At 39.1% G+C, this 14,207-nt stretch overlaps 1 protein-coding gene across 3 annotated transcripts in view; it reads right to left on the reverse strand.

Annotated features, from left to right (window-relative positions):
• LOC118244500 (cytochrome c oxidase assembly protein COX16 homolog, mitochondrial) overlaps nucleotides 1–14,207 on the reverse strand; it is a 44,129-nt gene that overhangs the window by 29,222 nt on the left and 700 nt on the right. For 2 of the 3 annotated variants that reach the window (XM_035539538.2, XM_035539536.2), the window contains exon 2: nucleotides 3,375–3,452. In XM_035539538.2, coding sequence (XP_035395431.1) covers nucleotides 3,375–3,452 — 78 coding nt within the window. Of the gene's footprint in view, nucleotides 1–3,374; nucleotides 3,453–5,861; nucleotides 5,931–14,207 lie in introns of those variants that run through there. The other variant, XM_035539537.2, reaches the window with a different exon arrangement.

Genomic DNA, 14,207 nt, shown 5'->3' on the forward strand with positions numbered 1-14,207 from the left:
TAGAAATCCTTGATTAGCTTCAGAAGAATTCTGACTGGCATAAACAGGCATTTATATCAATAAGTGCCTCAGCACAAGTTTGATTTAAATGCAGGACACCCAGCGTCCTGAGGGAATGCAGCTGATCTAGGTATCCCAAGTAAATTAAGGTATACCCAAAATGCTGGGTTTTTTGTTTGTTTGTCTGGTTGGTTTTTTGTTTTGTTTTGGCTTTTGAAAGAGATGCACTCGAACAATGCCCTGATATCTAACTGGATAAAACATCTCTTCTTGCTACCAGCCCCTCTCCAACTGCAGCTCTGTCCCCATACCAACCCTCACCCCAGTCATCAGTCGAGCCTCAGCCCCAGATACCAAGGCATGGCCCTGATGACCTAGAGGACAGAACTCCTTTTGCAATGCACCCTTTGGTAGCCCCTTCCCAGCCCCATTCCTGCTACAGCTCTAAACTCTGTTTCTCTCTCAACCCTAATCCTACTCCCAACCCATGGCATCATCACCAAACCATATTCTCCCCTAAATCCAAACCACTCTTGAGTTTTCATTTCTTTATCAAGGAATGCTCTTGAAAACATTGTTTTATACGATAAACCAGTTTGACATTAATAACATAGGTGATATCACTAATGCAGCTTTTGCTCACTGAATTACAAGTATACAAAGAGAAAGTGGCAGCCACGAAAACATAGGAACTAATTTGCTGAAAAAGGAAAAGGACGAATAGTTTTAAAGGGAAGGGATAATAGTTTAGCATTTTAAATGTACTAGATATACCACAAAAGGAGCATCTAAGTCCTGTCTATCTAGCAGTCATGCTCACAAAAGGGGGTGTACTGGAGTTTCAACATCCTTAATATACAATCAAAAAAGATAGCCACTCAGGTATTACAAATCCTAGCCTACATCTGGATGGCTTGTTTAACCTTTTGCAACCTCAATTTTTTTCAGCAGTAAAATGGAAATAATAAAATAATTATAATAAATAAATAAAATCATAAAATAATTTTCTGACACTAAGGCTGTGAAGCTTAACTCATTTAAATTCTGTGAAAGTGTTATGAGCTCCTTATAGGAAAAGCATTATTTAATTAAGCACCATTATTATTCAAAAGGAGCAACTGTAACCAAAAAAAATATCCTATTTCTGTTATTGTCTATTGAAATTTTCATACAACTGCCCAACCCCCAAAAGGAGCACTTGTCCCCTTTCTGATAAAGGCTTATGCTAGTTAAAAGTGTATTACTTAAGAAAATATATTCTACTCTACCATAAAAACCATGGTTTTGACCAGTGACAAACATATTATGATTGTCAGAATGTTTAATAGCATTTTTAAATTACTCAGATGAAGGCTCTTTTCCTGAGTTTCATGTAGATTTTAAAGTATTTTAACTAAAAATGAAAAACAAGCCTACATTCTAATCTCTTATGCTGTCTGAGTGAATTAGAATGGTTCTTAACTCTTTATGGGCATAGAAACAAAAACTAATAAAACACATTGCTTTAATCTGTCTGTCTACAACTAGCCCAAAGTTGGTGTTGGTAGTTCTCAGCCAATACTGCATTGCTTTTTATCTAAATTGCACGTATTCCTAAATAAAATCATAACGAAAGGAAGAAGAAAATACAAAAGAGATGCTGCAGCCTTAACTAGTACAGGCTGGAGCAGAATCCAGATGGCCTCTTAACTTTTCAGAGAACTCCAGGGTGCAGTAGCTTCCCCTCAGAGCTTTCATGTACTGCCTAATTCAGTGACGCTTCCCTTGATCATACATGCTGGGACACAGAACCCCATAGATGTGAACAAACACATCTATTACCGTGTTTTTTCTCTGGGCTGTGGTCACTGTCCAGATCATGGGGGCCAAATGTAATCACTGAGTATGAATCTGACCAAGAAACTGACAGAAACAACAGGCAAATTCTTGCCTCTGCTGTGATCCCCATCTGGATAGAGGACAACTTCGCTACAGCTGGTCCTGAAAGTCCAGGCCTGAGAGAAAATAACTACCCAGCACACAGCCCTGTAGAAAAGAGTTGTAAGATCACCCTCCCCTGTTTTAAGGGCTACCTCAAATATGGGACTGAGCAGAAGTGGGCCACGTGGTGCTTCAAAGGCCATAATCAGGTATGCAACACAAGGAACAACAGAGAGCAATTGACGTAATTTAAATGGCCCACAACAAGGTCTAAGACAAAACGAGGGAGTCTCCAAACCCTGAACAGATGAAGTTCTGAAAGATTTGGTCACAGCAGAAAGCCGCTGTAAGCCCATTCTTTCCTAGGTTACAAACTCTGTCATGGACCTCTTAAGCAGAGTGTCTGGAGTCTTACACAAGCACTTCTTACACAAAGTGCTACACAGTCTTTAAAAAAGCTTCATGTCACCTGCAAGTCAGCAGCACTGAGACCACAAAGCCTCTCTGCATTGCAACAGCAGGTTTGCATACTACAAAGTTAGATACAGCAAATCAGTATTACTTCCTACTTAACTGGCATGCTCCTTTCAGATCATTTCACACATAATTTGGAACTAATGGTACACTTGAAGACATAAGCAGCACTGGTAAACAAGCCACTTCTCTCATTCAAAAGGTTTCCAGCACATTTAAAGAAAGGCTTCTTCCACATAGTACATTTTGCCATGGGGAGTAAAGATTAGCTCCTGTTTCTATCACAGAGCTTAAAGAATAGGATGTAGCACAATGTTAAAGGTATCTGCTTATCTCAGTCAACTTGAAGCCAATCATTCCCCAAAAATTTAACACTATTTACTCAACACCAAACAGTTTGAAAACAGAACCAAAAGATTATTGTGCACCTTCTAAAATATCAAGCTTTCTTAGTCTAGATTAGGTATAAAAACTTCCTAACCTAACCTCTCCCAACCTCTAATCTAAATCTCCCCTTAGTTTAAAGCCATTCCCCCTTGTCCTGTCATTATCTGCCCGAGCAAAAAGTTGGCTCTCCATCTTTTTCATAAGCCCCCTTTAAGTACTGAAAAGCTGCAATAAGGTCACCCCTGAGCCTTCTCTTCTTCAGGATGAACAGCCCCAGGAGAGAAGAAATAGGAAGATGTGCTATACTTCCTTTCTCCAGACTCAGAATTGCCATTTATAATCAATATAAGGAAGCAAATTATTTATTTTCATCAGTTTCCAGAGACAGCAAAAAGATTTGTCATTATTTCAGCCTCTTTTGTTATCTACGCTGCTCACTGCCTAAGAGCCCCAAGTGTAGCTCAGGGTTCAGTGGTGAAAGGCATTAACGTGTCCCAATACTAACAGTTTGCTTGTCCTAGCAAACTACCCTTTATAAGTCAGCTCATACGCAAAATGAAATGAAGAGTAAAGAAAAAAAACATTTCAAGTACCGTGCCATGTAGTTTGTGGACATCATATCTTATCTGAGCAAATTCACGGAGTCCAAAAGATCCCCCAACAAGATAGAGCTGAAAAACAACAAAATGAAAATACGAGTTAGGACTAACACGAAAAAGCACATCCACATACTGACCCCCTTCATTTACCGAGGTGCTCTGCTATTCTTCCAGCAGAAACACTAGGAACTGAAGAAAACAAACAACTGGAACATACATCTAGGAGCAGGAGTATGTGGAACGTCAGAGATTTTTCTTCCACTCTTTGGGCCAGGATTTCACAAATTTCTTCCTTCATATACAAACAGGTGCATCACAACTCCCATTCTCTAAGAACTTTGTCTCCTCTTACCCCTTTTTTACCTCCCCATATGGCTTCCTGACATAATTGCAACAATGGAACCTTTTGTTACTGCCACAGCATTTATTCCCATCATTTTCAAACTGTGGGGAAGTAACAACACGGCGTTGACTGGCTCTGATGTCTGTGTGTTCCAGATCTAATTACGCTTCTGAACAGACCGGCTCACTGGAACTGTGGTTCAGTGATACATTATCAACTAAGCTAAGAAATCATATCCAGCACACCTGCACCGTTATTATTGCCTCCTTAGTTGTCTTGCAATTCCCTCCACACCTGCAAAGCTTATGAAAGAGAGCAATACAGGGATTAAGGGGGGGGGGGGGGGGGGGGGGGGGGCAGGGTCGTGCTTCATAGCAGCATTAAAAAAATTATTATTCTTTCTTATGGCAGAGGGATATTATAAAATTGCCTATGTATTTTTATCGTTGAAAATGGACAGATCAACCAAAAGATCAAATATTGTTAAGAAACACCATGAAGAACTTAAAAAGTAGCTTAGAAATCTACTTTGTGGAAGAATCAGGTTTTTTCACTGCTGCTCTGACCTGACAGACTTTTTCTGCTGTTCTCTGCTCAGGCTGAAAGGCTTCACATCTACAGATGAGCATCTTAAGGAAGGCTGCAGAAGCAAAAGGAAGAGGAGAGGACCAACCTATTTTAACTCCTTTAACTGTTACAGTCCTTCATTAGAGGCTGCTGCTGGTAGCCATTCTCTGTGCAATGATGGTTGATTTCTTGATACACATCAGGCTTGCTGCAATGGCTTGTGTCCAATAATTGTTATAATTATGCTGCACAGGTAGTTAAAAATGTATGTGCTTTCCAGACAGTATGCTATCCCAAGTTCAGGCCATTGAAGCCACAAAGCCATACGCATTCAATTAAAACAAACAAACAAGCCTTCTACATTTATTCCTTCCATTTACTCTTTCTAAAAGGTGCAGGACTATGTGATTTTCCATCAAGCAGATAAAGCTACTCAGAAACAAGCACGTGAATGTAATCCCCACACCCCCAGAGCAGAGGTGGGTTACAGACTGGGCTCCTGGGAACAGAGGTGCTCTGTGCGGGGAATGCTTCGCCAACAGCCAGGAGGTAAAGGCTCCAGTCTCCTGGCCTGGCCCTTTTGACAACCTTACAAATGCAGCTGATGAGTAGAAACAAACAGACCAAAGTTTTGTGATATGAGTATCCAGCTGCTAGGCCACAAAGCTACAATTTCAGAAAGCTGGTAAGAAAATCATCACGCAGTAACAAGCAACTTTGAGGGACCTCAAACCTCCACTGTTTGAGGAATTAATGCTGCTCTTGCAGATACTGAATCATCAATATACATAATAGAGAAGAAAGTGTTAAAGGGAAAATAATGTCTTCCTCACGTATAACTACTTTGGTAAGAAAGAATAACAAGAAAAAAAAAGTATTCAAAATGGTTAAAAAGAATGTGAATATTAAGATTTATTCAGTCAAAGCAGGTTTGTCAGCTGAAGGTATGGTATCTTCATACCATATGCTGGAAGTCTCGAGGATCAGACAATAATTGAATGTTACTATGGCTGACACCTGTCAGCTAATGAAAATCTATGCTGATTCTTTAAGTCCTAGTGAGTATTCTGTTAATTAACAGCCTATGAGTTAATTTAAACTTCATGTCCTAACAAACAGAAATCTGTAGTAGTATAGACAAGATTATGGCTGTTACAAACTACAGCTTATGTTTGTCTTGTCAGTGAGGGGCTGTGGTAGAGCAAAAACAGCTGCACTAGAACTGGTTCAGTGCACAGTTGTTCAAGTAGGTAGAAATTATGGTATCACTTCAAAATTAATTTATCCAACAACAGGCTTGCATAAACTATGTTGTTATGAGATGCAACATGAACAAAACCATGCTCCAACTAAAATAAATAAATATATTTTTTTTAGCTTTGATAATTTAAAACTATGTAATGTACATCATAGCTAGGGGAAATCGGGTAGATAGCTGTTGCATGAAATAAGTCATGCTACTCATTTTGCATTTTGTCTCATCACATTCTATCACTTGTTTGACAGCAAACGTCCATTATACACTGCATTTTATGTTTGCAGCTATACACGTTAAAAAATTTGATACTCACACACATCTCTCCTCCTTAAGACATGTTTTGGCCTGAAACTGTAATTTTACTCAGAACTCCTTTACGCTGCTAAAGGGAAGGAAAAGAGAAAGAAAACACTTGGATTCTGATCTACTTTTGCTCTTCATACAGCATAAGCAGTATAGCCAGCCTGGCCAGTTGGACATTTTGCTTGCCAGACCTTACCAACACAGTTGCCTTTACATTTCCAATACTGCAATGGTGAATTGATCTTTCAATGAAACATCAGCTCAGCTGTGTCAGCGTCAAAGCCCATCAATGCTGTAAGGAACTATAACTGACACTGAAATATTACACAGCGTAAGGCTGGAAGGTTAGGATTCAGATTATATAAAAGCACTGAATATATATAAAATATGAAGAAGATATTTACAATTATATTTGATCAATGTTTTAAAGAACCAAGCATGATGTCTTCATTGCAAAAACAGACCTAAATCAGCCACATTCAGCACTTATTTAATCAGCCAACAGCATGTGAATACAGTTAGCCAACAGCACGGAGCATGAATTCCCGTTATCTACACATGCCACAGCAGCAATGGGCAGCTTTTCAGTCAATTATATTTTTTAAACCATGTTCAAAAGCCAATAAAAGCCATGATAGAGGAAGTATCAATGAGTTTACACAACTATAACAGCAGTAGAGGTAATAATGGACTCAGCGACTGACATTGTGTTGAATGGAAATATTAGCTTTGGTTTAATGGAAATATTAGCTTTGGTTTAAGTTTCTCCTTTCTCTTTTACATTATGAGGGAAGGTGCCCTCACCATCTTCATTTAAGTTAATTCTATTTAAAGAGAAAAATACAGACATACAAACAACAATGAAACATCAAGATTCAGCAATCAAAATAATCAGAAGTGGGACAAGATTGATGTTAAAAATTCCATCAGTGTCATTCGCTTACTGGCCTTCCATATTCTGTATGTCTCACATATGTTTCTAGCTTTGCAATTTGTGATGCAGATAATCTCCACATTCCTTGCATGTTAAAAAAGCAGTGCAACGGATGAACATGCTCAGTGCAAGCCAAGGCCAGAAGCAAAGTCCCATGCGTTCCACCTGCAGTCCTGCATTCTTTCATTGTGAGGAACTATTAGATTTAAATGTGGCAGAACGTGGAGCAAAAACTTTACTACACAGTAAACACTGTCTGTCTAGTCACTTGAATGCCTTCAGCAGATCAATGAAACGATGCTACCATTTCACTTTTTCCTTTACTTACACCTGAAGTTTACTCTTAAGAAGGCAAAACTGGGAGACATCCCAGTGAGCCAGCACTTACGGCACGTTGGTGCAATCAGCTTAGCAGCACAGCTAGCACGATCCCCCCATTAAAGATTTCGCACTGGATTATTCCTTTATGTTTCAGTGAGTACACAAAAAACCCTATGATGTTGTAATGCAATTATGCATGCATGGAAGACTTGCATGTTGCAAAACAAAATGAAAGATAGGATGTGACATAAGAGCACCATCTGTCACATATACTCAGCAACCTCAATATATGTCTTATGTAAAAAAATGACATAAAATTCTCTTCCATTCTTTTAAAAGTTCTATTTGCTCACTTCTCCATTGGGAAGTGTGTTACACAATTAGTTATGGATGGCATCAGCCTGATCACTTAACTGCATCTTAGGGTAATATTCGTGTTTGTCACCACCAACAGCGAGATGTTCACTGAGGACTTGTAACAGCACAAGAAGTTAGGCCTTAAGAGCAGATCCCACGATTAACCTTCGGTCCCTTGAGCATAACAAATTAACAGGAAACAATTTCTCTGGCAGCACCAGCAATTTGCAGTATCCTAAGCATCCCTGTTGCTAGAGAACCTCATTCCTGCTATAGCAACAATTGTGAAAGCCAGATTACTAAATTACTTCACAGTTGTTGTAGATCCCTAAATTAATCAGATCACTATATTTAGTGCTGGCAACACACATTACACACTAGTGTAAAGAAAGCAGGAAAATGTTATCATAAATATCACTGAAGAAGGAATGTGCTAATTTTCTAGCCTCTTCTTTAAGAACACTGCAGCAAAACCCTCCAGCTATTCATCATGAGCTTCAAAACTAGAACAGTCGTGAATGGTTTTATTTTAGTTTGCAGTGATCACAGTCAAAAGGTTTTGGGGGTTTCCTTTTTAAAGAACTGTCATATATGCGGTGCAGAACTGGTGAAAGACAGCAACTTGGCAGCGCAGAAGACTGAAGTCTCTTATTTGTTCCTGAAGAAAGTAGCGCTCAAGCTGCCAGCCCCACAGCAGAGCCAGGCAGATCATCTTAACCTGAAGCGCCCCCCTCTGCCAGCTCTCGAGAATATTTTATTTTCCAGAGCAACTCAGCACTTGGCTCTAACGCAGAAATTGTTGAGAAGAGGTAAAAACAGGGCAGAATCTTCTCAGAAACCAAAACCTCTCCTCACTCACAATGGGAGCAAAACATGGTCTGCCTTTTCTTCTCATCTGCAACAAATGGAAATCATTTTCAGGTCAGATCAGAGGCATCCTCTGGGGGAAAAACAAAACTATAAAATTCCTTAATTTCATTCAGAAGCATGACAAAGTAAGAGCATGCACCAATTCTATGCGTATACTAGAACTCACAAACTGCAGACTGAACTGCATTACAACCAGAAACAGGTGAAACATGCCAATAGCCGACCGCATCAGTACCGCGCTGGCAACCTGGACAGCAGCTGGTATCAGCTGGGGCCAGCCATAACTGACTGATAAAGCAGCAAGGTGTAGCTTTCACAGAACGTGGAACTTTGTGCAGAGCATTAAACTTGACCCACTGCATCAGGTGAACTGGCTCAGTATAGAGTATGTTCAAAGCAATGATTTTAAAGACTGTAAATATGAATGGCTACAGGCGGGGCACAACAAAAATGGTCTGCAAACTTTCAGCGCTACTATTCTGTCTTAGGAAGAAAAAAAAAAAAAACTTGGTTCATTAAAATGCCCATTTCATGGCAGGTTGGAAAGCATAGAAAACGTATTTAGTAGAAACCAATCTTCAAACAACGCAGGGCGGACAGCAACCCAGAGGTTCCTCAGTGTGAGCATTAGCAAAAAAGGGGCATTTTCAGCCCCAGCATTGTCACTTTGCATTACACCCACTGCTTGGACTGGGCAGATGACACAGGAATTTCATTCAGCAGCTGCAGCTGTTTGAAAACTGAGTCTGCCACGGTGGCCAAGCTGCAGTTGCTGAATACCGTCTCCTTCTTCCAAAGCTTCTAAAAGCCAAAATTTGGATTCATTATTAAAATTAGTATTCCCATTACTCAGATGTTCAAATCTAGCCAAGGCACAGTATAATGAGAAACTGTTTACACCTTATGGCAACCTGGGGTTCTTGTCACCTGATCACTCTACGAAAAATAAACCGAAATCTACATTAAAGAAGATAAAAACAAACCACTACTAGTAAGGAAACACTTCCCTGGTTAACAATGCTGGACGGGGACTGAAAATTCAATGGAGTAGGGTTAATTTTACCCGCTTACATTCACCACCCCTTGAAGAAGGTGGATCTTAAAGCAGGACTACACACACAGTGTGAGAACAGGCAAATCTCTACTTGTGCTGCTGTTCCTAGGCTCAGCACGGATATGCAGATCCCTGAGTGCCAGATTAGTCCATCCTAACAGCATTGAACAATGTAAGCACACCTCCTCTATTTTAAAATGAAACAGAGGGCAAGCCTGGAGTACAAGAGAGTACCTAACATTTATCTGGAAAATACTACTCAGATTTAGAATCAAAAATAAAAGTTTAAGGCATTGATTGAGAAGATGAGCTCAGAAACTCTAAGATCTGCCAGTCAAGTGAAAGACGGATGTCAGCTATTTCAGATTGCACAAACTGGAGTCCACAAAAGCCCATTCAGCTTGAACATGCTGGCTTCCACTCCGGCACAAACGGTTCTGGGGGTGGTTTTATCTGGAACAGCTCCACACTCTGCTGTGGATTCAAACACACACTCAGATAGATGAACAGGAGATGCAAAGAAGTGCAGCACAAGTCATGGACGTATTCCATCATAATCTTAGAGACACAATATTTATAATACAAGTGATTAAAGCATAAAAATGACACTATCCAACTCAATGATTTGGAGCTACCAATTTAAAACTCTAAAAACTGTTTTGTATTTATTGCTTTTCTAGGCTACAGATTTAATACTTGTGGGCTTTTACAGGCAATCACAATTTATCTACAAATATTAGAAGTCAGAACTCTTTTATCATGGATAAATGTAAACTCCTATCCATCTCTCAAAAGCATATTAACATTTAAATGAACTGTTCTGTATATGTCAAATTTTAATGTAACGTTGCATGAAGTAATATATACCAATAAAAATCCTGCAATTCAATATTATGAATTGTTCAAGGTGATAATGTAAATGATGTTAACAATAACACTGATATACCTGGAAGTAAAAAATGCTAATTGTAGTCATTCTTTTTCACACAATACCAAAAGATAATTTAATAACAGTTTTTATACAGAGACACTGATGGCAACAATAGATCTCAAAAACATGATTACTCCCAAGAAGAATTTTTCACTTTTCTAAGTGTTCATATTATCTTTTATGGCTAGATCCTCCAAAATCAGCAGGGAAAAAAAAGCATGCCTAGCGTAGAGTTTATGCCAGGATTCAGAATTCAGCAGCTTTTTATGCAATGCATTAGGAATGTTGTATTTACAGGAATCTTTGGACACTTGGTTATTTAAATACATTTAAATGATAAAAATGTACTTTCCCTACCCATTAGCCCAGTATAACTTCCAATATTGGTGAGTCACAGCACAAGACAGCACTTCCCAGAATTTACAAAATATTTCTGAGCATCAGTCTTGGCTTCTAGATGACCCTGACTTCACCAGCGAACAAAACTAATCCGCATACATGTGAATTCATATCCTGATATCCTCTCCTTTTTTTTCTTTCCTTTGCCAGAGGAGGTCAATAAAGTTGAGAGAAAATGGGTTCATTAACAAGGCCTGAGACACCCCTGACATTCTCTAATGGTGCCTGGGAGTGCTGACCGCACTGCTGCAGCTCTGGTAGCAGCTCTCTCTAATCTGACCTTTTTTCTCCTCCTGTACGTGACAGGCACTCTCACTGTCTCTTAACAAAGTGCTTATCAAAGTAAACTTGCACTGTTCAAGGCAGCAATGTAGATGGCAATGTAGTACAGTCTGTGTGCATAAACACTGATGGAGATATATTTTAGGAACATGTTTATTCACAGAGAAAAACTTTCACTGTTCCAGGCTACCTTCATCTCTTCTGGCAACACTACGCACACCAAAGACAAGATCTGGAAAGAGGAGATACACAAGGAAAGTACTTATAAAAACATGGTCATTACAGGATGAGAAGATTAAAGAGAGAAGGAAAAAAAAAACAGAATGAAAAGATGTAAAAATCCACAGCTATAGACATGAAGAATGTCACTACATGCTAAATGTTTGAAACCTGTAATACTGCATATATAGAGCATTACACTTATTTTAGGTGTGCAATGAAAATCACCAAGTGAGGCACAGACCATATTTCCTGTCTGCCAAGATGCTGCTTTAGATCCTGAGCATTTAATTTTTCCCTTGTAACATGTTGACAGCAGAACTGGAACTGGATCTGTACATTCCTTTTGCAGCTTAGAGAGTACAAAAGATCCTTGTCTAGAATCAGCCAAAGACAGAAACAGAAATGCAAGTTTTGGCAAGTGTTGTGAGCATACAAAATAACATTTTTTAACATGTGTTTAAAACCTGTAACTGCTTTGCTATTTTGAAGTCCAAACACTACCTCAATGTCTTGGAATCACCACTTACACTTGTCTGAAAAAAATTACTTCCAGCAACCTTCAAATGTTCAAACTGCACCAGAGGTACCCTAACATGATCCATGTCTTGTAAGAAAGGTGTGACAATGGATCCACCTGATGTCGTACCAATGAGCCTCACTCTCAACAACTTACAGAATCATCCCAGCAGCTGCAGTACGCTGACGGACACATCCCTTTGGGGCTGGTAGAGTTGATTGTGGAACAGAGCCAAGCATCCCAAAGACTTGTAGACTCTTTCCTTTTAATGTCAAGCCTGACTTACGATGATAGGAAAGAGACATCAATACAGCTGACAAAGATGTTTAAATTACCACACTAAGGCCCTCCTGTCATAACAGCAAACTTTAGAGCTACAACTGTAAGGTCACTGAGCTCATCCCAGCATCTACACAGATGTTGCCATCTTCACCAGTGCTTTACGACTACGCACCCTGCAGCGCTCAAGCTGTTAAGATATTCCATGCCAGGTTACTTTGCTCTCTCCCGCATGCATACAGTTTTACACCATGCAGAACCTGAGAAGTTTACAGAAAAAAAGGAGTTAAAGAAAACGTTGACAAATCAAAGTTTCCTGCAGATTAATTCCTGCCCCCTACAGTCTCCCTGGTCCTCACAAAGAAACAGTCTTATCTTCTGAAAAAGCATGACTGAAAACTGTGATTTACGCATCTTACTCTGAAAGCTGTTGTCATTTTGATGTTTTAAAGATGAACCAAGAAAATTCCTTCTGCATAGAAATATTCTAACAGCCCCAAGCCCAAATGAACACACACAAAAAAAAGGGTCAAGATAACTTACACTAAAAAGGAAGAAATATTTTTAATATGTATTAAATCATGCATGTATATAGTGAGACCCTCATCTGTTTTTAAATTATGATCTCTTCAACCTTGGATTCTTTTTAAAGTGCAGGGACTTCTCATTCAAATATGCCGTATAAGAAAGGAAGATATGAAATCAATTTGAATTTTTAAAAAGCCAACATAGTATTGATGAAAAGTCCAGCAGTGGGCTCGTGTCCCCCAGCAGTAGTGAAGAATAAAGTCTCATCATTGTATAGTGAAAAATTATGTACAGGATGCAAGAATCTAACAGAGAACTTTCATTTCAGTACTATCAACAAATTCAGCAGAATTTAAAGGGTTACCAAGGCACGCTCCTTCTCTGACTGTGCACAGATTCAGCACCTTTTCTGCTGTAATTCATCTTTTAGGAATATTCTGCTCAGCTTCAGAGATGCTTTCAGAGTTCAATAGATAGCTGAGAAACTGAAAAGAACTTCACAAAAGTTTCCTTTTTCTTACTCCTTGGGAAGCAACACAGAAACATTCTGAAATATTCACAGGGGAGACTAATTTTAAGGCATGGAGACATGAAACCCTGGAAAGAGATATGACAGAATATTTCTCAATATTATATTGTTGCTGGAGGAAAGATCGCTGCGGTAAGGAAAATGGAATGAAATTGAACAGTACAAAGACAAAAAAAAAAAAAATCTCTAAAATGTCTGCTATGACTGATGGCAAACCATGCAAGAACAGCAGAAGGCCCAGAAGGGCAATCAGAGGTCTGCCCTGGCCCAGAAAGCTGAAGCCCTAGCTCCAGCACTGAAGCAGAACTGAAAATATGATGTTGCTGACAGGTGGCTGTTGAAGCTCTTCTATGTTTTGTTTTTTTTTTATTTATTTAAACAAGTGTTTTACTTTACTCTTGTTTCTGTGTCTTCTAATAAGATTTCTGTTTTTTCCACAACCCATATTTGTTCTGCAGGACCCAACCCACCCAGGATACCCTTCCACTTTGGAAGAGAACTGATAACTACATTTTATAATATTTTTTTTCAATCCTTTGAGAACACAAATGATAACAAGCGTATCTTTGCCATACTTGCTCCTTCTTCTCATAGGGAAAGTTATGCTGAAAGTTTTATCAAAGTCAAGATCTTGCACATCAGTTGCATCGCCTCACTCACTGTGCCAGTTAATCTACCAAACCAGATGTATTGTTATTGAAAAGCTACGGCGACATTTTTCTCCACCAGTGTACCACTTCTAAATATCTGTAATTTAATAATTTAGTATTTTTCCTAAACTTTTTATGGAGTTAAAATTGAGCTGCAGAATATTAAGCAGACTGAGTTCTCTTCATTTCGAAAGGTAAGTAGCAAACCTTAAAAAAAATAATAATAATCAGGTAAACAATAGCGCTGTGACCTAAAAATACATCCAACCTGAAACATCTCAGAAAGGTGTTGTTAAACTCAAGAATAATATCAGAACATTCAAAAATGAGAGAATTTCAGTCTAAGCACCAAAGAAGCGCAGCTCTGGACAGCCCTCCACGTACACGCGCACGTAGCAGGGTGGCTGGACAGCTTTAGATTCATGTTCGATCGCTTCGTGAGAGGTGTACCACCAAGTTGTTTGCAGTATCAGAGATTGGACT

The sequence above is a fragment of the Cygnus atratus genome, chromosome 5 (assembly GCF_013377495.2).
Source record: "Cygnus atratus isolate AKBS03 ecotype Queensland, Australia chromosome 5, CAtr_DNAZoo_HiC_assembly, whole genome shotgun sequence".
Lineage (NCBI taxonomy): Eukaryota > Metazoa > Chordata > Aves > Anseriformes > Anatidae > Cygnus > Cygnus atratus.